The 25,426-nt window shown below is 38.0% G+C and overlaps 1 protein-coding gene across 1 annotated transcript in view; it reads right to left on the bottom strand.

Annotated features, from left to right (window-relative positions):
* COBL (cordon-bleu WH2 repeat protein) overlaps window positions 1–24,602 on the bottom strand; it is a 109,560-nt gene extending 84,958 nt beyond the window's left edge. Inside the window, exons 1-6 of the mRNA XM_009079555.1 lie at window positions 24,401–24,602; window positions 14,697–14,907; window positions 13,758–13,986; window positions 11,675–11,719; window positions 9,424–9,518; window positions 6,066–6,149 (exon numbers count right to left, since the gene is read on the bottom strand). Coding sequence (XP_009077803.1) covers window positions 6,066–6,149; window positions 9,424–9,518; window positions 11,675–11,719; window positions 13,758–13,986; window positions 14,697–14,907; window positions 24,401–24,600 — 864 coding nt within the window. The 5' untranslated portion in view covers window positions 24,601–24,602. The remainder of the gene's footprint in view (window positions 1–6,065; window positions 6,150–9,423; window positions 9,519–11,674; window positions 11,720–13,757; window positions 13,987–14,696; window positions 14,908–24,400) is intronic.
* Between the last annotated feature and the right edge of the window lie 824 nt (window positions 24,603–25,426).

Below are 25,426 nucleotides of genomic sequence, written 5' to 3'. Positions count from 1 at the left end.
CTGCTGTGCAGATTTCAGTGGCTTCAAAACTTGGAAAATCTGACTCTTGGATGCTTAGATTCAGTGTCCAACAGACTGGGTATTTAAAACAGGCACTACCAGGCACAGTTGTACCCAGCTCTGTTGTAGATATGACCCTTTCGATTCAAGTTGATCCATTTCTCTCTGCTCATCTCAGAATGTTTCTTGAGAATATTTCCTTAAACATGTCCTTTTAAAACCACTGCAGGAACGGAAGACACATCTTTTTAAAAGCAACAACTCAAGTGCAAAGCATTGTGATGATTTTACTCTGACCCATGCAGTTCTAAGGAAACATACAGGTCCTGGTAACCAATGACTACGTGATAATATTTTGTTTTTAAGAAAACCTTCATGGTCCCAAAAACAACATTTAGAAATGTGACTTCTTCAAACCTAACACTCAGAAGCCAAATGGAGGGAAGTCCACCCTTAATGATTTGTTTTCAAATCTCATGATCTTAAGCCACTTTCGTGTGGTGAGGGCAAGAGCTGACAAGTGATTTTTGAATGCATGAAGTTGGCAAGTACAAGCTAAGCAGCACAGACAGAACAGGGGTCAGCCGACATGTCTCTTCACCAGATACTGTTTTTAACAGCTTGTAACTTTAGGATGGATGCTGAGACTTTCCATTCCAGGTGTCTCCCTCAGGCTATTTTTTTCTTTTTTTGAGCCAGAGTCGTTTGGCTGGTTCTGAGATTATTCTTTTTTCACTAACTCCAAGGACCTTTTCTTTGATGAGGTCTAGTAACACCACACTTTGGAGCAAAAACTAGTGGCAGGCAGCCACTGTTTCAAGTTCTTGCCTTCTGCTATCACATACTGAAAGAAAAATCTATACTATATTATACAATAGCATCTATGATTCACATGAACGAAGACAGTTAATATCCTGTAAGTGCACAACACAAAAGGAGGTGGTGGGTACAGCTGCATCTCTTCAGGAGCCATAATCTGGCTGAAAGGCAGCTCCATGGTCCACTTAATATATCCCTTTGCTCTGAGACAGAATCAAGCATGTGTAGCTCATTCTCTAGACATGTTTGGAGGCTTTATAGATTAGGTGATGATAAGGATTTCACAATCACTTTAATAACCTTCTACCTTGTAAAACCTCCATGCAGTCAGATTTTTCTCCCTCTAGTATCTAAGTTAAATTTCCATTGCTATATATAAAGCACATTGCTTCTTGTCCTGTGCTCAGTAGACAAGGAGAAATAAAGTTGATCACTGTAATCTTTGCTACCTACTGGAATCCTTTCAATGCCAGTCACAAACTAGTTGGCTTGAACAAACCTTTTGTCTTACCAAGGCAAGTTAACAGTAATTACTTTTGTGGAAAACCCACAGACTATCACAGGATATAAAAATTCAGCTAACTCTACCATGATGGTGAACCTTATCCTGAGATATCTGGAATTTAACAAATAATTTTTTCTTCTAATCATGTGAACAACTGCACAAATGCAAACATTTATAACTCTATCTTCCCTAGTGTCATCCTCTGGCATCTAACTACTAGCTTACAGGTACCCTGTAACAAAAGCCTGGGGGGAACAGATCTGTCTGCTGTAGCATTTGGGCAACTCTTCATACTCAAGTTTGTTGACTTTTGTATTTTGCAAACAAAACCACACTAAGCAAAATTCTTTCATGGCCAGATCATAAGCTACACCTTTGACAGTGTACATAGATAGCTGTAACTGTACAAAACACAACATAACTATCCCAGGATTTGACCCTGTTACTAACAAATAAACACATACTAAAAACATTGTTGGAAGACCTAGAAGCAATAACATGAAACCAGGAATTTATAGCGAAGGTCATTGTCAGATACAAGGAAATATAAAAAGTGGATGGCTTTTAACTTCTATTTAGATGACATGGCCAGTAGTCTCATTCCTATTGCCCTAAACAGTACCTGCCTATATTATGTGAAATCCTTGACAGTAAATAGTATTACCTGATCACCAGAGATCTGACACAGTTGAAGAGAAACCACATTTGCATAACTGTACTTGATCCTTCTTTCCAACTATTCTGAACTGAGTATTATGAATTGTATAACCCCTGCCATCAACAAAGGCATAAAACTTAGAGTACAGTTAGATTACATAAGTAAACGAGGCTCTGAAAAGGTAACTAATAATAGGTTTTAAAAGCCATCATTAAGAAGTGATTGCCAAGATTGCTAATACACCAGAAGTTCTGATGACTTTTTTCAAACATTAGCACAGTACTTTTCTTCTGGAGCATAATCTTGCAATTATACAGCTACCATGAAATAAAATAGAACCCCATGCACATATCCTAAACTTATCTGATAACTGCTTGGTATTTAAAATGACATGTTTTTTTTTTTTTCTCCCAGTAGTTTTGCATTATGAAAATATATAATCATAGCATGACAGACTCATCAAGCAGAGAACTACTGAACTATCTGCTTCATTTAATGAATTGATTATGTTACAGGTAACACCTACATTCAGACATACACTGAAGACTAGGTGTTTTAAAAATGGTCCTGATGAAAATCCTCCGCATTGCTCTGCTGAAGCCCTGTTTGAACTAGAGAAACCTTATGTGATAAGATTTTGTGCTGAAGTTTCAAATCCTCTGATAAGTGTTCCTGGCTGTACTTCTAAATATTTTTTCCCAAGCTGATTTATTACATAAACAAAGTCCACATGAGAGCTACACATCGTTCAGCACTTGGGATGTGTTTTTGCACTCATGATTTATGAAAACACGATGGCCCTCAAAATAAAAAACAGCTAATTTTAGTACTGCTTTCCAAATACTGGGCTTCATCTTGACCAACTGTTTATTTGAGGACAGTGACACCAAGCGGCAGAGATGATTCCATTCCCTTTCTTTCTCCAACTGTTCTAAACTCCAGCTCCGACAGTCTGCCTTCAGCACAGAAAATGCAGAACAAGGTTAACTGTGCTGCAACTTCCAACTGCTTTATTTGTATGCTGGATTTATACACCAGTGTATTTCAATAGCACTTGATGTGTGAAAAGTTAACCTGGATATAAAACTCATCGGCTTAGCACAAAACAGATTTTTTTCCTAGATTAAGGGAATAGATTTCTGTTTCATTTACAATACACTGTTGGATTTCATGTCCTTTACTAATGTGTGCTATAATTAATGAACTGCTGCACTTTGAGGATTTTCATGGAGAAGTCTTTTCTTGCATTTTTATACCCTCCCTCTAAGCTGTTAACAAATTCTTGTTTTTTTCACCTTTACTTTTGCTGATACTGTGAAGAAATGTCCTTTCACCTCAAGCATAAGTGTTGACTTTCCCATCTTGACTTAGAAAATCTGCTTCCTCATCAACAACCCGAAGTATTTTTAGAGGCATTAATAATTCCAATAATAATTAGATACATATGGCTCTGAGAATGGGTTGCTGGTTAAAAAGCGAATGCAACTTGTGCTTGAGTAAATATTAAGGGTCTCTTATTTCTTACACCTTTATTCCATTACTTCACATTGCCTAGTTTAAAAAAAAGAACAAACCAAACCTCAAATCAATACCCAGAATAGAATTATTAATTTTTCTATAATTCAGTGCACATCACCACATGATAATGAGCAGAGGATTTAAACTAAGGATACCAAAGGTCAAGTTTTTCCCTTGGTAGAATGTCATGAGTTGTCTATTTCCTTATAGGCAAGACAAATTTTCCTGACCCAGCCAGTGTATCTCCTGGCACTATGCTGAAGCAATGGCAAAATATTTTCCTTTCAGAAATAAAACTGAAACTGGCTTTGATTCCCACACAGCAAATGCAAAATACTTTCAGATGACACAAAACAGTAATAGAAAGCAGACTGAAGATTACTGCAAAAGAGGAAGCCACTACTGGATGACATTCTGTCAACAGCCCTATCTCAGCTCAATGAAACTTCTTTTTAATGACCTATTAAAACATGTATTTCACATATATGGTTATGTAAGATACCACTTACATAGAATAAGGATACTCAGTCCCATTGAAGAAAATGAAATATCTTTAAAGCAAGTGGAATAACTAACTACTCAGAATGACTGAGGGTCTCAAGGTCTAGTCCATAAGGAACTGCTAAGCTGAATTTTTAAAATTATGAAGTGAACTGGTGTTTCCACTTGAATTTTATCTTAATACAAGTTATCTATGCCAAGTTTACAGTATTTCAGCATTTTTCACCTAAGGCATTACAATTTATGACCTTTTTCTTGAAGCCCATCTAGCCTCTTGAAAGGATGGACTTTCTGTGCTTCTGAGTGGATCTGTTAGATGTACTTTATACATCTTCTACAAGCTTGAACAGAATAGTACCAAGTTAAATGGAACTATGTCAACACGTTCATTTAAGTATGTACAACACATTCATTTAAGTATGTACTTATGTCTTAGCAGGATTGGTGCTCAAACAAATAAAGGTGTCAAGCTGGAAGTGAAAGACATAAACACTGAAAAAGGGCTACATTATCCTTGAAGATTAATTGCTCTTAAGAAGAAAGGGGAAAAAAATTAAATGCCTGACATGTTAATGCAAGTGAATAAAAATAACACATTCAAGAACCCTTTCCTCCCTATGACCTGTGCTTTTGTAAGACAGTTACTTGTTCAAGACAGTTTTGAAAACTTTATTTCATCAATCTCAGAGGAAAAAGTTCTTGATTTACAATTTGCTAAGATTCTCCACAAAAAATAAATCAAAACCACTCCTCTCTCCTGAGGAAAAACCTACACACTTGTGTAAAAAACAGTTCAAAGTATCTGAACTACCATCATATTGCCACATGGAATCCCACCTCTTCCTCCCCCTCATCTTCTGGTACTTGGGTATCAAATTACTGAGATTAATTTATAATGGCAGTGAATACAAAACACAAGATGATTTTACTTTTGGCACATATTGTGATTCTTTTTCTATACTTTTATCTAATATATTTCAATTACCCATGTCACCCTTTACTAGGACTTCATATTAATAGAGCTCTCTTACTAAAACATTTATCTTTATAGCTTTCCTATTACAGTAATCTTTCATTATGAAGTCTTCATAGATTTGCAGGGTTAGGTATTTTTACACCTCACAGCTAACCACTTTTCCATCTATTTCTCCCTTTGGACTTCTTTTATATTACTCTTTTTATCTGGGGTTTGTTCTCTCACTCCTCCGTTTTTTCCACCATTTTCTGTCACCTGTCTCTGTGGATAGTGAGTTCTATAATTTGCAGATCAGCACTCCTTTTCCAAAGACCTGCTTGTATCCAAAGACCTCACATTCCAGGCTTCTATCACATCATCAACAGTCTTTTCCATGTTCTGAAAACGTGGTAACAAAAGCCAAGTCATTAAAAAAAGCAACAAAAGATATGTCATTTATTATGACTACTAAACCACCAGAACAATCTTAAAAAAATATTTAGGATCCAAATTTCCTAATTAGATACCTAAATACTCAGAAATTAGTAGTCTGTCCATAACTTAAAAACCTTTCTAAATGTGCTTCACAGGATTTTAGTACCCCAAACCCTACTGAAGTACTTAAAAATCCTTCCCGTTCTTTCAAGTGTTTAAAATACAAGTACTCTTTACCTTCAAGATCCTTATGAAAAAACCAGAATGCTGCCATGCTGCATAAGTCATATAAAGGTGTGGTTTTATAAGACAAAAGTCCCCTTTAAATGCCACTGATAAGACAAACATACTCTTGCATCATGCAATACTGTCACTGTCTTGCAGTCGCAACATCTATGGTTAGAACACTTTTCTTCTCACAGCTGCTTAGAATCGAATATTGAAAGAATCTTTATTTATAGTGAAGCTAGCAAGTTTTATTTGAAGGCAGTGCATTACATTTTAACTTCATGAAGATACGGGAACTGTGCACTCACACAACTAAGCCTGCTAAAATGTAAGCTATTTCTACTTCTACTTGGCTAAGCATCAGGAACACCAATGGTTTCTGGTTAATTCAGACTGCAGGATCTAATAGGAATGCAATAGCATCTACAAGCTGTGTTAGTACTTACATCCAAGCTTCCTTCACTTGTAGATGCAGAACTAAAAACATCCTCCTCACCACAATCTCTGTTCATCCTCAAGTATTCTTCAGTCTGCAATACAAACAAGTGTCCTACACAGCAGCAGCAAAGGAAACAAAACTGCAAATACGTGCCCGAGTCAAGCACCAAACCCCATCACAGAACCAAGACAAACTGTCTCAGTAGCGCTGGACCTGACTGCTGACAAACTCTGAAGTAGTCTGCAAAGTGCTCTGATGCAGGCAAGGTGCAAAGGAATCCTTTAGCAGAAAGGATTAAGACCAAGTATACAAGGAAACAATTCTTGGGCAAGGATGAAAATTGGTAGTAAGAAATTCCCGTAGTATCAGGGACCAGATTGCAAGTGTCTGCTACACCCACAGACATGGGAACAAGCAGGGAACTTCTTCCTTGCTCTTTCTCAATGAAGGGGCTGTTTCTGTGCGCTAGCATATACCCTACTTAAGCCTAGATCCCATGATTGTCTGTACAGGACCTCTGCTCTACTGGATTGCTTACCAGTGCCAATTTGATCTGTGTTTAGCCTCAGGCAAATGACTACATTTAACATCAAAAAGAAACGGAGTTCATGCCACCGTTCTGTTTTCTAAACCAGCTGCAGGAGAAAAGAGGGTAACTGATCCAGCATAAAATTAGAATGGAGAGAACAAGATGATACCTGATCTGGCATTAAGCCTGCCAGTACAAAGTTAACCAAAGACATACTTTCAACGAATTTGTACCAACCTTGAGAACAGGACTTTGCTTTCATTCTATGTGTTTCCAATATAGCAGAAAGGTTTTTTAGAAAAGTTAGACCTAGTGTATTGTCATACCACGACTATTGCTTTCAGTGAGCTAGCTGAGAAAGAAAGTGTGCGTGTGGGCATGGAAATCTGAGCATAGGCCTGTAGTGTGTAGTGTCACCTGATCCGGGACAGTTTGCAACACAGGCACTCTTCTTCCCTTGCACAAGAAACTGCCTTTCCCTTGTAAATGTCTGCAACTCTGCAGTCCTACTACTGTGCAAGACTTGGAACAGTTCTTCCTATCAAATAGTTCTAAAATACAGACTTTGCATGACCACACACATATGACTGCAAATCATAATGCAAACAAAGAAAAAACCCAACAAATATGCAGAACCAACTTAAGTCTTGCAGAGGAGTAAAGTGTAGGAATAACCATAGAGAGCAGAGTTTAGGCACTCTGGGGCTTTGACTCCAATTCCCTGAAGTCACAGGGCATCCCATTGTATAATCCATTCAGAAACCTACCAAATCCTTTATTAAAGAAAGAACTTAATTAATTTGCCTTATTCTTCTAAGTCTGTTCAGCAGTTTCACTGCTGTTTTGATTAGAAATCTTCCACAATAGCACGTCAGATACATTATGACTTATCAACACTTGCTTGCTCCTGTGTGCTGCGCTAGTTTACAGTTTTCAGTGATTCTTCCATCTATTTGGTTTCAAACTCTCAGAAACTTGTATTGAAAAGGTCTCTTCCAACCCTGCTGATTCTATGATTCTATGACTAAGGTTTTTTTGCTACAGAGTATTTGCCATTTGAAAGCAAGAGTTCAACAAAGAAATGACGAAGAAAAATCAATTAATTTGTCAGAACTAATAGCAAGAAAGACTTAGACCTTTTCCTCAGATTTAGAAGCTGTTTGTACAGTTCCTACCTTTTTCCAGGTCAAATACTACTTTTAACTTGCTAATTTATCCTCAATATCCTTAGCATCTATTAAAATTTATATTTCAAAAAACTCAAGAGTATTGCCTCCTTTGTCGGTGATTAACAAGAAAGAGAACAGAAAAAAAACCAGAGGAGTTTGCAATCCTGGAACACTCGTCCCCAAACTCTGCTGTGAGAAATCCACTGCAGTAACCACAAAATTAGCAACTTTTTCTAAGGTTGTAGGCATAAATACCTTACAAGTTAAATCTGATCTGCTTCAGTTAGAACTCCAAGAGTACAGATTTCATAACGAAGTTCAGAAAAATAAAATTAGAGGACAAACTACAGTGCAGAAAATGTATCCTGTAATACATTTGGTTCTTCCAGAGGAACTACAGCCCCACAGCGTGCTCTAGAGGCTCAAGCTGGGCTCCTTTGTTTACTTGATTCTTCCTGGCAGATACTGCATTATTTCTCCAGTTATGACTTTGTTCCCTTTTCTAAACAGGAAATATATTCTTACGGTAGATAAACACACTGAAAGTGACTGAGTTTTTATCTCATAAAATACAGTTTCCATGTGTCCTTTATATGATGTTAATAATAGTTCAGCACCTATGACAGATGAGGATTTTCAGCCTTCACACTGCCCATGAAAGAGGTTATTCTCCACAAAAGCACTCCAAATTTGATCATAATCAAAAAGGCAGGGAACTAATAGAGATTTTGGGAAGATTTCACAATTTTATGAACATGACTGAAAGGATAAATGAAACACCAGTCCATTAACAAGCATATGTTTCTTACTACCAGTTAATCAGACACGCATTTTATGAGTCTACTCCAAAAGCCTTGGAAAGCTTTTTAAACTAGACAAAAGAAAATTCCCTTTTAACTCTGACATCCTAGAGTACTAAATACTTTACAATCAAAATCAGTTAACAGTGGCATCTATAGCAAAGAATGCAAAAAGTATGAAGCTAAAAGCCCACTATTTTTTCTTGAGCCACAAAGTTTTTCTCTATTTAATTTCTGTGAAAAATGATGAATTCTTCATAAAGGTATCTCAACAGAATAGAATTATTTTACATGAAATTTGTTCTTCCAAATCAAGATTACAAACAAAGTTAAAAATGCCTAGCACGTACTCCAGGAGACACTGATCCTTCAGTTCGGTACTGCAAGTTATTTCTTTTACACCTGGTTCATTGGTTTTACAGACTTGGAGATGGCAACAGCATGACTGCACAAAGCTTTCTAAAGGTATCCATGCTTTAAAAGAGATTATCACTCATGCACAGAAGAGGTCATAACTAACATCTACTTGGTATCTTCAATTGTTCTGTATTACATCAGTTCTTTCATAAATGCATTTTATAATCCGAGCACAATTAATAGGCAGACATAGGTTGCTTGAAACCATTGCCCTTTGTTAATACCTACTGAACCCACTGCATTAAAAAGACAAAGAAAAAAGTCAATGGTCAACATGTTCAACTTCCATAAGCAGCTGATATCTCCATCAACTTGCACTGATTACACGTAGTTTATGTGCCTGTTAAGAGACTAGGAAGGCAGGCCAAACAAATGCCACCACCCATAGACATAACAGATCTGGAAAGAAAGAAATTCTCTTTAGTGAGCAGTACACTGCTGAACACTTACCTTGCTGCTTCTTCTATCAGTGTTACACAGTCCAAGAAGTCTTGCCTTTTCTTTTTCTATTGCATCATTGCTTACTGAAGACATTCGATTTGGTTCTGAAACAATTTTAATGGAATAGCTTTTACATTTGTGAAACAAAGATTCAGAAAACGAATATATTAAAACATCCTGGATTAATGCTGGATTTTTAGGAGCTGGAGAGTTGTGAACTGGATTATCTAAGTAACTGCCAGATCCTGCACTTTCTTTGTCATCAAACCTTTATTTGTTCTGAGTATGTCCCAAATTTAATGGAGGCAAATGGAATAATTTAATAAAATGCACTAAGTTTTCAATCACAATTCAGTAACCCTGATTAAAAGGCTAAACATGATCAAATTGCTTAGTCTTCAGAAATTCTTGTTACTTGTCTCACTTAAAACTCATAGTGTACTGTAATAGTAAAAAACCCCAAATGCTTAAAACAAGAGACTATGGTGAATATCTTTAATACTCCACTGGTGAGACTTAACATCGTGAAGCTAATGGATAGATTCTCAATGTGGATTTGAATAAAGTTACATGAAGACGAAAAAGACTTTTCCCTTGGAGAAAGGGGTCTCCTAAACCAGCTGGTTGTGGTCATCTTTGCTTTTCTTGGTGCTTTTACTTCAGGTGGGAAAAGACAGGTGTTTATAAGCATTTCAGGCTGCAAGAGCTCAAAAACATGCGTCTTACTTGAACCTGCTTAAGGAATTGTATGAAATCTCAAATCATTTAGTCTCCCTTCAATTTCTCCCACACCAGCCAAGCAGGATGAGCAAAATGGGAAGGTTACACATTACAGGAAACAACTGCTGGTTTCCCATTCAATACACAGACTGTGAAGGCCTCTCACTTTTTTTTCATGTACTCTGCATTATTCTCTACATCTTTCTCCCTGGTTCCAAACACATCAGAGTATTCCACTAGCATACAAGAAGCTTAATTTGCAGGGAAAAATGTTTTCTTTTGCAAATATTTGCTTTATTTGTTTAACAACAATTAAGAATTTACTTGCTTGTTGACATAAAATAAAGGTTAACTTCACAAGAAGCCCCTCATCCCAGAACTTTTGCAAACTTACTTGCATATCACACAAAGCACATGACTTTCACACAGATCAATTTTACATATAAACAATGCCAAGCGTTAGAAGGTGTTAAGCACGTAGCAGTAGTTCAAAGCATGGTAGAAGTGCAAAGATGATGAACCCTAAGAAAACAGGGAGAAACTACCCTTAAGAAAGGCTGCAACTGCACTGCGAACTAATATAGTAATAAACTAACACTCTTCTTAAATACTAAGCACTGCTGATGCTCATTTGTACCACTTTCACTTAAATAAATACAGTAGATATTCCCTGTAATATTAAGCACCATATAAGAGGAAGCCACAGCAAGTAATGACAGATGATTAGGGGGAATAGCACTTGCACTAGTGAAGCCAACAGGCCATAAGCTAAGATTTGCTAAATGGCTGCCATGTACTGGGGATGGACTTCCTTCCTTCCCGAAAATTTAAAGAAGCTATCCAGCTTTATTTTGGTTATGTTGTGTCTACTAGTAATGCAAAGAAGTAAAGTCAGTTAGAAATCACCAATACCTTTCTTGAGGTTAACTACTGTAAGCAATATATTATAACAGACCCTGTGGGGGAAAAGAATATACTAAATACCCGTATTTTCTGTTTAACTGGAAGCAGAAGCACCAATGTAATGTAATCAAACTCCACCTACCACAACAATTCAGAAGTCAGCATCTATTCTGTTATTTAATGTGTATATACATGTTTGATGTTAAAATGTTTTGCTGCATGTAAATTGAAAACAGTGGAAGATCTCATAGACCTTGAAATATTCTACCTTTGCTACTAAACAAATTTTGAACCCAAGAGACCTGAAATGTTAGTAATTCTGAAATTCAACTAATCATGCTTTAGGTAACCTGAACAGCCTTAGAATCTTCACAGAAACATACCATACCACAGAACAGTTAAATGGCAGGATTTGTTAACTGCTGGCAATTAGTGAAGAGGCAGTATGCACACAAGTGTGTTTGTTCTGACCAGAAGCACAGACATGTAGACAACACTTCGAAAAGACAACACAGATCAAAACCAGCTTGCTTCTCTACAGCATTTTAGTAGACATTCTTAAAATCTAACTACCAAACCCATATTAAACACAGTGTGAAGTGAAAGACAGTTTTCCCTCAGCAGCATTGTACAGTACCTCTATAGTTCAGAGAAGGTTCAGACTGAGTTTTTGATGGAGGAACTGGAAAAGGCAGGCAATGAAAGGATAAGAGAAAACACATTAAAAAGTTCTAATATAGCCTCATAAGGCACAATATTAATTAATTATTCCCAGAACCTTTTTTCCTAAGCATTAAAGAAAAATATGTTGACTGCTACTGAAGCACTTGAGCTGCGTTTGTATTAATTCCCAATTCATTCGTGAAGCTGCTTCAACTGCTAAGTCGAATTAAGTAAGCAGGTGGCAGCAGAGCTTGTCTTTTAACGATCCCTCAGCACTTGGTGTTTCTGTTTCAGGAAAGGAAAGCACGACGACCTTTTCTAGAATGCGCTCTTAGAAGCACATCCTATGCTTTCAGCACCTCTGATGCCTTAGTTGTTAGTGGCAATGTATTTAAAAACAGGATGTTCTGATAACTGAGCAGGCTGGATACCTATTCAATGCACAATTCAGAGACCCAACTGCTGCTGAAATCAATGGGTTTATTCCTCTTAGCAATTATCAATGAGAAAATGGAAGAAGGAATTTGCTGAAAGAAAGGAAAAGTTTTGTAAATTTGATGTGCATTTACTGGTTTTCTCAGACACCATGGTGCAGAGTAAGAGGAAAGCAGAAAAGGCTGAAATACACTCAGAATCAGGGGGATCATAACTAAAAGGTTAAAAAAGAATAAAATATATAAAAAAAATCTGATGGGGAGAGCAGCACATAATTTGCTGTTATAATCCCAGCTCTGTAGTAAAGTCTTGGTTTTGACTGTATAGGCTACAATTAGATTCAAGGACCAGTATTGTACCAGCATATACACATCACTTTCATGTGAAAGTAAAGAGTTTAAGGCAGACTTAGGATAATTACTCTATAAATTGTCCCTGAAGAATGTTGAATGAATCCTGTTGAATACTCTGCATGTACAATATGTTGCTCCAAACTACTTAGCTTAATTGCAGTAAACATGTCTTAAAAAACCAAACAAACATGCAACTGAGTTATGACATGTTGTCAGCCTCTTTCTTAAACATCCTAACAATTCAAAGGAAAAGGAGATATTTAGTTTACTTAGAAGTCTAAACTCATTGAAATTTGACTCGCACAGAGGTAGAACTGCCACTTATCAAGGGAGTTGGAAAGAAGAGACAGAACGTCAACATAAATAAATAACTTTATAAATAAAAAATAAGCCTGCAGCTCAGCACCTACAAGAATGACATTATCTAAACAATAAATAAGGACATTTACTGTGCTGGAACTGATACCGATTGAGACAAACCACAGGAGACATGTCTAATGAATATCACTTTCTGACCTCAAAACAAGTAGTGCTTGTTAATGTGTATTTTTAAAGCAGGTATGTTTTAAAGCATGTGACATAGTTATGCTCTTTGAATGCATAATCAAGCAGATAGAACTGAAGTCCAAGAAGCTGCTACTACAGTATCATCTATGAGAACAGAAAACACGGAAAAATAAACAAAGGACCAAAATTTTTAAATACAAATACCTCTTGGCTTCTTTTCACTAAAATGTCAGTAACTTCGCTCTGTGGATGAACCGTCTCTGAACCTATCCAGTCTGTTTCTCATAAACTCCGGTCTGTTGCCTCTGCCACTCAGCTTTCTCAGCTGCCATGTCTATGGCATGTCTCTTCTTTCTTTCTGTCTTTCTTTCTTTCTTTCTTCCTCTCCAACCCACAGCACAGGTAGGTGTCAGGCTCTGCCTGGATGAGGCCCCTGTGTTACGCACACCTCTACCAACAGCAGCTCCAGGATGTAGCAAAGCTCCTCCTTTTGCTCTGTCCCAGGCCCACCTGCACCCTGCCAGAGTCCAGCCCAGCCTGGCACAGGGCCCAAGAGCAACCAAGGATGACTGGGCACAGTGCTGACCTGGCTGCTCTGGGCACGGCTCACTGAATAAACCTGCACTGCTCTCTGGACTGAGATGTCACTCTGCTGTTTCAGCTGGGCCCCAAAGGAATGGCAGCACAAATACTTTTAAGTTGCACATAATATTGTTTTCATATCCTGAAACCCTGCAGTGACCACTTTCAGTCTCATCTCACCTTTTTTCCTGTCCCAGGCATACAGTTCCTTTATCCCCAGCTCTTCCAAGGACTTGGTAAGCTCCAGCTCCTCCCCAGTTATGCCATCTCGCAGAAGAACAATGTGCTCTTGACTGACTTCACATTTCTCACAAATAGCTGGGATGATGCTGTGGAGAGGCACCTCTGGACTAACTCGAACCACAGCCTTCTGTGTCTTCAGGTAGTTCACTACCAGCCTCACAGATTTCTGCAGAAACAAACACAAACTCTCAGACTCCCCCCTGTGACGGCTACACTCTCTTACAATGAGAAAGGCACTGAGGACCTCCATATTGTCTTGACTACTCCGAGGCAAACTTATCCCACATTGCAGTATTATTTAAAGATAAAAATTGCAAAATATTATAAAAAAAAAATATCTCAGACCTCCCTTGCCCCTAAGGAGACATTCATAAGAACAGGCAAAGAAGGAAAAGGAATCAGAGGCAGACAAAATTTATGAATGTTTACAAGTACCACTCTGAAAGTGTGAGAGTGTAATTAGCTGTACTGATTCAAAATAATAAAAATTTCAGCAAATATTTGGAAAATGGCTACTTCGGAATCTTCACACAGCTGTGAAATACATTTATTAATGATCACATATTAATTCTCCCATATCTTCAATAAACAAGGCAAACAAAATACCAACAAAACTCAATCTACATCCACACAACCTCACAACCCTCATTTCAGCCACTACTGCAAATTTCAATCATGGTTTTCAGATTTCCATTATTCAATCATATGCAACACAACATTTTGTCTAATGTCTAGACTGGCATCTGCAAACAGTTAAGCTAGTAAAGCAGTTCATAATCAATCTCAAGTCTTTTTCATTTGGAAAGAAGAACTGCTTGAAATCATAGCAATGAAACGATGTTTCATGGCATCATTTTATCCCTACAGAGTACTAACCTCAGGGACCCTCGGCAGAGGTCGCTTTGCCTTCTCTTCAGGAACCTTCTCTTTCAGAAGTACTGTCTGTACGTCCAGTGCTCCTATCAAAGTGTTTGGCTTGTAACTCAGAAGTTGTTGAGTTCCCGAAGACTTCAGTTCAAGACTATGTTGGGATGGATTTAAGTGATACTGGCTGCATAAATCAACCAATACATCCATCACAGCTTTACTGCAAGGAAGAAGACAGTCACTGTTAGTATGAGAAAAAACAGTTGCTGCAAAATTTACCTCCGTTTTAATATGGGAGAGAAAAAGACTACACATGCTGTGGATGTGTCACTAGTTAACCATCCTTGGGAGGGAACAGCGCAACTGCTTTGAAATGCTAAACAGATCAGATAAAATGATAGGAATTAAATATATTCACACTTCAGTGTGGGTTTATGAGCTGGCAATTAACTATTCACTACGAGGCAGACAACAGTGCCAATCATAGCACTAACAAACATGAGCCGAGAGCAGACAAAGTGCATCTTATCTACTGAATCCATATATTAAATTCTCCAGTTCAAACCCTGTTCTTTAAAATAAAGACAAGATATAAATAAATGATGCACTTGCAGTCTGGTAAACTCTACCTAGATCTGAACCATCGCATAATGCAACCCAAAATGGAGCATTTAAATCGGGAACAAAAGATAAATGGGATTTATTTTTCCAGCTTACAACTCTGAGTTCCCCAAATCCATTTCACACCAGCAATATTTTCAAGTACAAGATATCCTGTCTGTATTCATTTTGTTGAGGATATTAACCCTGTATAAAAACATCTGGTTTTGAGTATTTTCATTATCAATAACTTACTGCGGATGTGATTCTTAAACCACAAGTTTCAAAGAGTCAGCAGCTATCTCTCTCTTATTTCATTCCTCCGCACAGAGGCACTCCATTTTGTGTCAATAACTCGATGTTCACTGGAGCTTGATACCACCTGACACAGCAGATATGTGCTCCCCCACGCCCCAGATATTCTCTTCTACCATAGTACAGAAGGTTTCTTTTTTTTTTTTCCAGCCTTCCCCGTAAAAATCCCATACAGGGTCAGAGAAAACAGGTTTATTAAAACTGGCCATTTTTCTGAAAAGTTTTGGTATCATAAACCAGTATTTGTCATCAACAAAACAACGTAAGTTGAAAAAAATTACCAGCCATACCTGTAGCCTGTCACATACAATGGGATATTAAGTGAAAATAAGCGTAGAGACAGCATATTTGTCAAAAGAACTGGCACCTCTTCTAATGTTTAAACTGGAAAGACTGTATACAGATACAAAATACAAACAAATTCAAAGAAAATAAAATCCTTCACAGGTTATTAGCTACCACTGTTACATTTGTAGCTCAAGAATTACCCTTCAATTGCAAACTATTGGCAGCTGGGAAACTAGTCTGTGGGGGGCTGCCAATCTTCTTTCCGTGGATATGTTCTTGGGCAACAAGTGCTCAAGGAGCTGGTGAAGAACCCTGGAGAGCCAATGGCAAAGACAATGAGAATGGAAAACAAGTACGATTCCTTATTAGCAGATGAAAGATCAAAACGTATGTAGGTGAAAGCTCTTCCCATGCAACAGATGAGAAAACACCTTCTTTACAGTAACCTATTTCAAGTTTAACTGAGTGGCAAGTGTGGAAAATTTGAAATACATGATCTCATTGAAAAAAGAACACAGCGAGAAAATGACGACTGAAGATCAAACAAGAAAAACAGATGTCATTAATATGTATAGGAGGCTTCAGAAAAAATAGAGCACTGTGGCAACTGCTAACACAGAAAGCATCTAAATACAAACTTGTAGTACCTAAATTGAAACTGTACCAGGTCATTTCATGATGATTTATTTTGGCACAGTCCCCAAGTTGCAAACGTTTGTATTTCACAACCATGTTCTATTCATATGTAACACACCACAAACCAACAGACATTTACACCTACTAAATCCAAACTATAGGAGAATCCCACCTACATGAATATTCACATGAATATTCATTAAACTGTGCAGCAACAAGCACTTTAAAAAAGTGCCAGTCCTCCTGATACAGATCTCAGCTTGTCTGTTTGCAGACATACTTCTCTTAAACTAAAATTTGCATGTGTTTGTTTCCTCTCAGCCTTATTAATACCATCTCAGGGAAAAACACATAACCTGGCAGAATCACAATACATGGTGTTCTATGCGCAGGACATTTCCATATAAATTGGAACGCTAATATATTTCTGTGGTGCATAATATTGTGATAATTCATGCAAATTTGGCCAGTTATCTTGCCTCTTGAAAGAGGATTTTTTTATCAAAAATATAGTTCATCAAAAGAAGAGTTTAAGATTCCATTCATCTGCCACTGAAATTATAAAATATGTTCACCAGCAACAGCACCAGAACTGCAACAAGATCAGAATCCACATGCGCCATCTGAGAAAATAAGTTGCAGACAATCATGCAAGTTGAACAAATCTGCCTGGACAATGGACAATTCAAAAATGCTGCCAAATTTGAGGCTCCGTCTTACTGCTGATTACAGGGCAGGTGTGAAGTAAATAGAAAACTTAAGGAAGTCGGCAACATCCCAACCTGTGTCGTGCTGCTCAGAATATACAATAGTTCCATGAAAAGCATCCCTAGGCTTCATTTGTACCACTTAGAAGTACAAATTAAGCAATATCTCTGAAGCTTTTGAAACAACTTCAAAGTGAATGGTATGCTCCTCTCAACAGGCAAATTTGGGGAAAATTTTTTTTAAAACCCTTCTAAAGTACTAGGAAAGAAAGGGAAGAAGGAAGAGGAGGAAATTCACAAACAAAATTCAAAATTCATGTGTTTCAAGAGAAATAAGACAGCTCCTTGCAATGACATTATTTTCATATCAGATTTCAATTGTATGAATTTGAAAAATGTTCCTTCTGAACTATAATACAGTTCAGCTTGATTTTAAATGGAAGTTTTAAGTTCCTGTAATTCCATGTATATGCCACATACAGAAGAGAGTTACTAAACACAGCAAGAGAATTCCAAGTTACTAATCTAGACCAACTTTTCTTTCTAACCTCAGGTTGAATATGGCTCTTGGAAGATGCAGAGAGTCAGTCCCTCTTTTGCTTCCATCTCATTCCACACAGATCTGCACTTGATTTTAGCCTGCTTGTGAGATCTGGTAGAGAGCATACTCTGTTTTGAAACTCAGGCAGGTCTGATCCTAAAGGATTAAATCTAAAGCTGAAATGAAGAAGTTAAATGTCTCCTGCCTTTCCAACTACTCAGCTAAGAAACACCTTCTTTTTTTATTTTAGAAAGACATTGCTGAAATTTTGGGTGGAGAGACCAAACACTGCATAACAGACACCAAAAATTAGTGACTGATAAACAAATACTAGAGCACAGAAATAAAACTGGAGGGTGACCTCAATTTAAGATTCAGACAAGAAGGTCCATATGATTATTCTTCGCAAAGGAGAGTACTTAGGCTCTGTCCTGATATTCTGTTACTAAGCTATTTGACAGTTAACACTTCCTGATATTCTGTTACTAAGCTATTTGTCAGTTACCACGAATTCTGGACAGTAAAGAATAACTAGTTTGTCAGCATATTATATCACACTTAAGTTCTGATCAAGTTTGACCACCAGACTGCTAGTGTCCAGTTGTTCTCCAGGTAAATGCAGCAAAGGCCTATAGTTCTAAGAAGTAAGAAATAACTGAGTTGTTTTGGGTGTGGTTTGGCCTAATCAACTTGGATCATGCAGAGAAACCCATTTTAAAATACAGCCTTTTATGTCTAAGAAATAAATGTGCAGGGTAAAGTTATATTCTACCAAATGAAACGGACTTTCTTACTACCTTCTACTTTCATGTTACAAATGCCTTCCAGTACCTGAAGGGAGCCCACAAGAAAGCTGGAGAAGGACTTTTCACAAGAGCATGTAGTGACAGGACAAGGGGGAATGGCTTCAAACGGAAAGACGGTGAGTTGAGATTAGATAGTAGGAAAAAAATCTTTACTGTGAGGGTGGTGAGACAGTGGAACAAGTTGCCCAGAGAAGCTGTGGATGCCTCATCCCTGGAAGTCTCCAAGGCCAAACTGGATGGGATTTTGAGCAACCTGGTCTGGTGAAAGACGCCTCTACTTTTGGCAGGGAGGTTGGAACTAGATGATCTTTAAGGTCCATTCCAATCCAAATCATTCTATGATTCTATGGTTAAAAAAATAAAAAACTCAGAGTCTAGGAAAGAATCTTCTATATTTAGCTCAATGATAAACATGCATTATAAATCTAAAGTGACAACTGACTGAAAGAGAAACACAATAGTGCAAAGGGGGTAACATGAAATCTGTAGTGCTTTCACTATCTCCATTTAAAAACAGAAAATAGTGTTAGCCATTATTTTCTCATGCTCCAAAGTAGAGCAGGCACTTCATGAAAAGAGTACAACTTTTCCTACACAATCAGAAATGTATACACTAAATAGCAGGCTGTATCCAAACAAGTTCAGGAAGTGTGATAAACAGGTACTCATAACTCTTTTCTATTTCTTTTCTTACTTTGCTCATGTATATTTGGATCATTTTTCCATAATGGAGCAAGTCCACAGAAGGAACAGTAAGATGACACACAAGAAGAGGCAGAGGGCTGGGTCTGTTGAGCTTTAAAACAAGAAGGGTGAAGGAAAATCTTGGTGCTGTCTGTAAGTACCAACTGGTAGGGTTACAGAGCCAAATTCCTCTATGCAGTGAATCGCAAGAGGCTAAGTAGCAAAAGACAAGTGCCAACATAGGAAATTGTATTTAGGTACAAGGAAACATACTGTCACCATGTGGATGGTCGAGCCCTAGAAAACGGGTACAGAGACACTCAGAAACCTCCTCCCTGGAGGTAGTCAAACTTGCCTAGAGCCAGCCCTGAGCAACCTGCTCTTGTGAGAACAGCACTGAGTCAGAGAAGCTGAGTTCCAGTGGCCCTTTTCAACATAAATTATTCTGCAAATTATTCTAGTAAGCCTTATTTTTTTTTTTATTCTGCACTGAACTACTGTAGTTTTGACCTGACTCCTATTTAGTTAAGCTCATTTTTAACCCTTTGGCCATATGCGCTTTGTTTAGCTTCTAACATCTCCTTCATGTTTTATCAGCCTGGGCTGATTTCATACCTTTAGTCTTTCTTGAGACACTGTTCTGTATGTTGAGGATAAGTCTACAACACAGAGTCTGTTACTGAGAATTATGTGAGAATATTCTTTCTGCAATGACATTAGCTTTATGCTTCATATAACACATACTCTGCACTGAACTCTGTCCTTAAGGACTTGCAGAATGGGACTACAGATTCAGCTAGTTTATTATTTGTTCTATTGTCCTGCTCTCTGTGTGTCATATGTATGAGAGAATTTGTGTAACTTGTAAGACAACAGCAGGAGCAACAACTGTTCAGTCCACTCTTCTGCATATTGGTCATTCATCTGCTGACAACTCCAAACCAAGCATCATTTAGCTTCAAACATCCCCATTTTCCTGCAATGTGTTTCAAATACTACTGAATTCTCAAGCTGCTGACACTAAATGTCTGTATGAGTGTTAATCAGGAAGTCCTCCCCAGCGTTCCTCAGTGTCAATTACCTGTGAGAATCACAAACAGAAAAAAATTTCTGGCAAGTCTTGTGAGATTTTTCACTTATTTTCTACCTAAATGTCCAGCCATCACCACTCAGACCTGTCAACAGTTTGTGTGGATCTGCTACAGATCTATATGCATAAAATGTGTAAGTGGCCCACACTCTGCCTATCTTTTCAGCATGTCAGTTACTGCTCATACAACAGTACAAACATAGAATAGTTGTGGGGATATTGTATAATCCTTTTCAGGGGAGAGTAGGCTCACAGTTTTTCATGAATACTTCTACATGCTTTACAGTAGAGGTCACAGGGATCAATTATATCAAAAAGAAAACTTTTTTAATACTAATCTATTGCTGCACACATTTCCTAAGAAGTCAAATTTGTACTAAAATCTGCACTACGTATTTTCAAAGTCTCAAAAAAATTGTGTGTTACAACATGGCGATAAACTCTTAAAGAGAGTCAGTTTTATAAATAAAACTATTCTAAAGTTCCAGATTCCAATAAAGTATCTTTAAATAGCACACATTTTCTTTTTTACATAGAGAATGAAGTTAAATTAACAACACGCTGCTTTGCTTACATAAAGCAAACAAATTGAAAGACATAATTTTTACTTTTAACTTGCTTCATTTATAATAACTTTAAGTGATACTAATTAACTACAGTATTTATATTTTCAAATATTGTGTACTTCATTGCTCTGTGAACTGCTTTCCTGAAATTACAGAATCATTTTTCATTATGAAGATGCTCAGGGCAAGGTTTTGTAAATTCTGCTGCAACAGAAAAGCTATTTCCCCAGGCTACCCAAAAGCAGATTTTGCAGAATGCAGTTTTAATGACAGCAACAAAAATACTGACGACTTATAGAAGTATAAACAACAGCAGATTTGTCTGAAATGCCCTTCCATAATATCACCACAGGTAAAAAGAGTGAACAGGGAAAATAATTTATTACCTCCACTGGCTCCCACACTTGCCTCAAACTAAACAAAAACACTTTTTTTTTAAAATCCAGTATCTTCATCGTTTAATGTTTACCTCTGAGTATTATTGTACTTCGTATCTATTCAGTTCACAATGTCAAAACAATGCAAAAAGTTTAAAAAGTCTGGGCTTTCACCCAAACCTGGAGACTCAGAACAGCTCATACTCGAAAAATTTCAGGTATTCTTGACATGATTTTTAAAATTATTCCACATACCTAAAAACATAACCATTGTTAATGTACAGAAAATTGCATCTCCTGATAATTAGAAAGAAGAGCAGTGCACATGAGGTCTGTTTACAGACAGATGCGATGATAATACAGGGCTCACTACAGAGTATCCTTTTGTTACTTCCTAACTCGTTAGGATGATTTACTCCCCCTTCATCAGTTTCTATCATCTTCCACTTCCCACAGTGGCTATCAGTGTCACTAATTTCTCCACTCCAATTCTTCAAGACAGCACTGAGGGAGAACAGCTACTACCCAGGTCAGGTACCGGTAATACTCAGATTAGCGCATTAGCACAAGCAGGAATTTAATTGTCACCTAAATCTGTGGCCTAGACCTGTCATGCAGACACAGGAGAGAAGTGAGCACCTCCACAGACAATGAGAAGAACATTCTGGTTGCTTAGAACGCTTAATGCAGATGACATAAATAACCCTACATAAACACGTGAAGTTTCATTTTTTTACTTTACTTTCAGGTTTAGTCCACAGACTGAAGACTCTAATAAACAAAGTACTCAGTCTCCACATATGTGATAGGTAGCAGTAAGAAACACCTGTGCAAAACAACGAATGTTTCTTGCACAGGGACTTTCTATTTATTCTTTGCTCCTCTAGATTTTATATTCTTTGAAATATCACATTAAAACACCACTCTTACAGTGCTCTTGGAGTGCTTGTTTTGGGATTATTTTTTTTTGAGGGAAAATAAAATATTCTCTAACTTTATGGAAATTATCTATGTCGCTATACAAAATGCTGCATGAAGATTAGCCTCTTGTCAGCTCACAGGTGGCTTGCATTTGCCAATGAAATACCATGTTTCTTTGGGGTGTAGGGGCTGGTGAGTTTTGTGTCTTGTTCTACTGACCAGGCCTGTTCTCTTCTCTCATTAATTCCAAATCACACCATAAAAACTCTGTCATTACATGTCAAATCTGAGAGCTCTGATAAACACTGCTTTCCTTTAAAATCTTTAATATCACTCTGGCTTTGGGACCGAACCACACAAGTTACACTAGTCTCCTGAGAGTGCGCAAGTGAATGCTAATTTCTATAATAAAAGTAGGGGGAAGAATGAAGAACCAGACTCTACATAGTACTGTATACATCCTCCTCAGCCATCAAACTTGAGAGGTTCAAAATAGGAGGTTCAACAAGACCAAATGCTGGGTCCTACATTTTGGACGGAGTAACCCCACACAGCACTAGAGTGTCTGGAAAGCTACCTGTTGGAAAAGGACCTGGGGGTGCTGGTTGACGGTGGCTGAACATGACCCAGCAGTGTGTCCAGGTGGTCAAGAAGGCCAGTGGCATCCTGGCTTGTATCAGAAATGGTGTGACCAGCAGGACCAGGGAAGTGATCCTCCCTCTTGAGGCCACAGCTTGAGTATTGTGTTCAGTTCTGGGCCTCTCAATTCAGAAGGACATTGAGGTGCCAGAGCATATCCAGAGAACGGCAATGAACGTGTTCAGTTCTGGGCCTCTCAATTCAGCAAGGACATTGAGGTGCCGGAGCATATCCAGAGAACGGCAATGAAGCTAGTGAAGAGCTTGGAGCACTAGTCTTATGAGGAGCAGCTGAAGAGAGCTGGGGTTGTTTAGACTGGAGAAAAGGAGGCAGACCTTATCACTGTCTAAAAATACCTGAAAGGAGGTTGTAGCCAAGTGGGGGTTGGCCTCTTTACCCAGGCAGCTAGCGACGGGACAAAAGGATATAGTCTTAAGCTGTGTCAGGAGAGATTTAGGTTGAACATTAGGAAGACTTTCTTTACAGAAAGGGTGATGACATCGGAATGGACTGCCCAGGGAGGTGATGGAGTCACCATCCCTGGAGGTGTTTAAGGAAAGACTGGATGTGGCACTTAGTGCCACGGTCCAGTTGACATGATGATGTTAGGTCATAGGTTGGACTTGATGATCTCAGACGTCTTTTCCAATCTAACTGATTCTGCAAAATACACTGACAGACAAACAAGCAAAATAGACTAATATATCAGACCAAGAGTAGCTCTATGGGAATACAGACTAATTGCTGAAAACCACAAATGCAAAATAAGCACAACCCCTGATTTATCAATAGGCACTTATGTATCCTCCAAAACTTTCTACAGTTTCTTTACTACAGCTGACTACACCACTGTTTGCTACAGTTTCATCACAGTATTGATTATACTTCTAAAACTTTTCCAAGTTGTTTCTTAAAGTAATGTCTTTCTCTTTCAAAACAATTTTCCCAGAGAGGATTAGTATAAGAAAGAGCCCCCATGGTGAAGAAAAAGATCTCAAAATTGCCTTTCCAATACAATTTGCCCTTGACTGTACCCAGTGAGTAACAAGGAGAATCTCTCTCTCTTTCCATGGAAGAAGAAATACACTTTTATATAGAAAAGGCTTCCTAAATACAAGTTAATGCTTTGCTGTCCACATGACCACAAAATATTTGTGAAAGCAGGATCTCTGAATGCAATGAATCATTCGTCTTCTGAGCTTGTTTCTTGGCATAATTCCAGGCAGTCAGACTGTTTGCCAGCAGCACCTACCTCCACTACACCAAACCCACTCTGGATTATGAGATGTGATACAACCTAAAACTAGCCCAGTGGCACTAAATGAAATAGATGGATTTACACACATGCTAAGGGTGATCCGTGGGGAAAACAGTGGCACAACAGCCGCTAAATCCTTTCTTCCCCAGAAGAGAGGGTCTTTTGTACATGGCTCTCACGAATCTCTGGTGCAATAGCTGCTTAAGAAACCCCATAAACTCAGAGAGACAGTAGTATCAGCAAGTATCCCAGCTCCCAGAAAGTGGGAGCTAAATAAAGCCTTACCTTCCTTGTACTGTGCTCTTCTGCTCCACCCCACTGGGTAAAATGACTGTGATGTCCACCAATCTGTTTATCATGTTCTCCTTCATGCTCACAAGGTTCTGATCAGAAATTACAGCTGTCTCTGCAGGTGACTTGTGCTCAGTGTGAATTCTACTTGCTGCAGAAGGTTGATTTGGTGGAGGAGGAGCACGAGCTTTCATTCTTCTCCTTGAGAAATAAAGGCAAGAAGAAAATTAATACTTTCTCGCAAGAAAAGTGTAAATGAATTACTAAGAAAATATATTCTTTTGGACATAATCTCTGTTTAAAAAACTTCCTCTAATGCAAGCCATTTTTCTTTATCATGAAACTTTTCAATGGAGTTGCACTTTATTTTTACCTCCTCTCTAAAAATACACTATTTTTTTAATGATGCACTCACTCCTACTGTTTGCTTTCCATGCCCCAGGGGATGAATCAGTTCCATAATTAGGATATGATATAATCATTTTTCTGTCAAGCATGAAGCATGCTCCTATGAAGAGAGAAACAGAAATGCTGGGTCCAGTCCAGACCTGACTCAAGAAAGAGTTGTATTTACATTCATGTATGTTTCCTCCAAGTCAGAATGGCAGGAGCGGAGGCAGGGTGAGGTTTCATTCAGCTATATTTGGGTTCTGCAGTATTACTCCACTTGTAATATTGTCTCTTCCTCTGCTCTGAGTTCGTAGTATTAAATCTGGCTCATCGTACTTCATAGGGAAGCACCATGAAAAGGTCAACCTTGAATAGTATCACTTCTTACTATACAACACTAAGACTACAGCTCTTTAAAATCACCCTACAAAAGAACTCATTCTTCAGTAGCAGGCTATGCACCATGTGTGACATACAGAAAGGCGGCATCAGCTTGCACCAAAAACGTAGTGTACTTTACAGAGATATAAACCCACCACAAACTCAAAGTTTACTTCATTGGCGAGCTGCCAGGCAGATAAGCAACATATGTGTGTTGTTAAAACTTCTGAATAGCTGGCCTCATACCAA

Source organism: Acanthisitta chloris, unplaced genomic scaffold (assembly GCF_000695815.1).
Source record: "Acanthisitta chloris isolate BGI_N310 unplaced genomic scaffold, ASM69581v1 scaffold1850, whole genome shotgun sequence".
NCBI classification, from domain to species: Eukaryota; Metazoa; Chordata; class Aves; order Passeriformes; family Acanthisittidae; genus Acanthisitta; species Acanthisitta chloris.
This window is presented reverse-complemented; position numbering and strand designations above follow the sequence as displayed.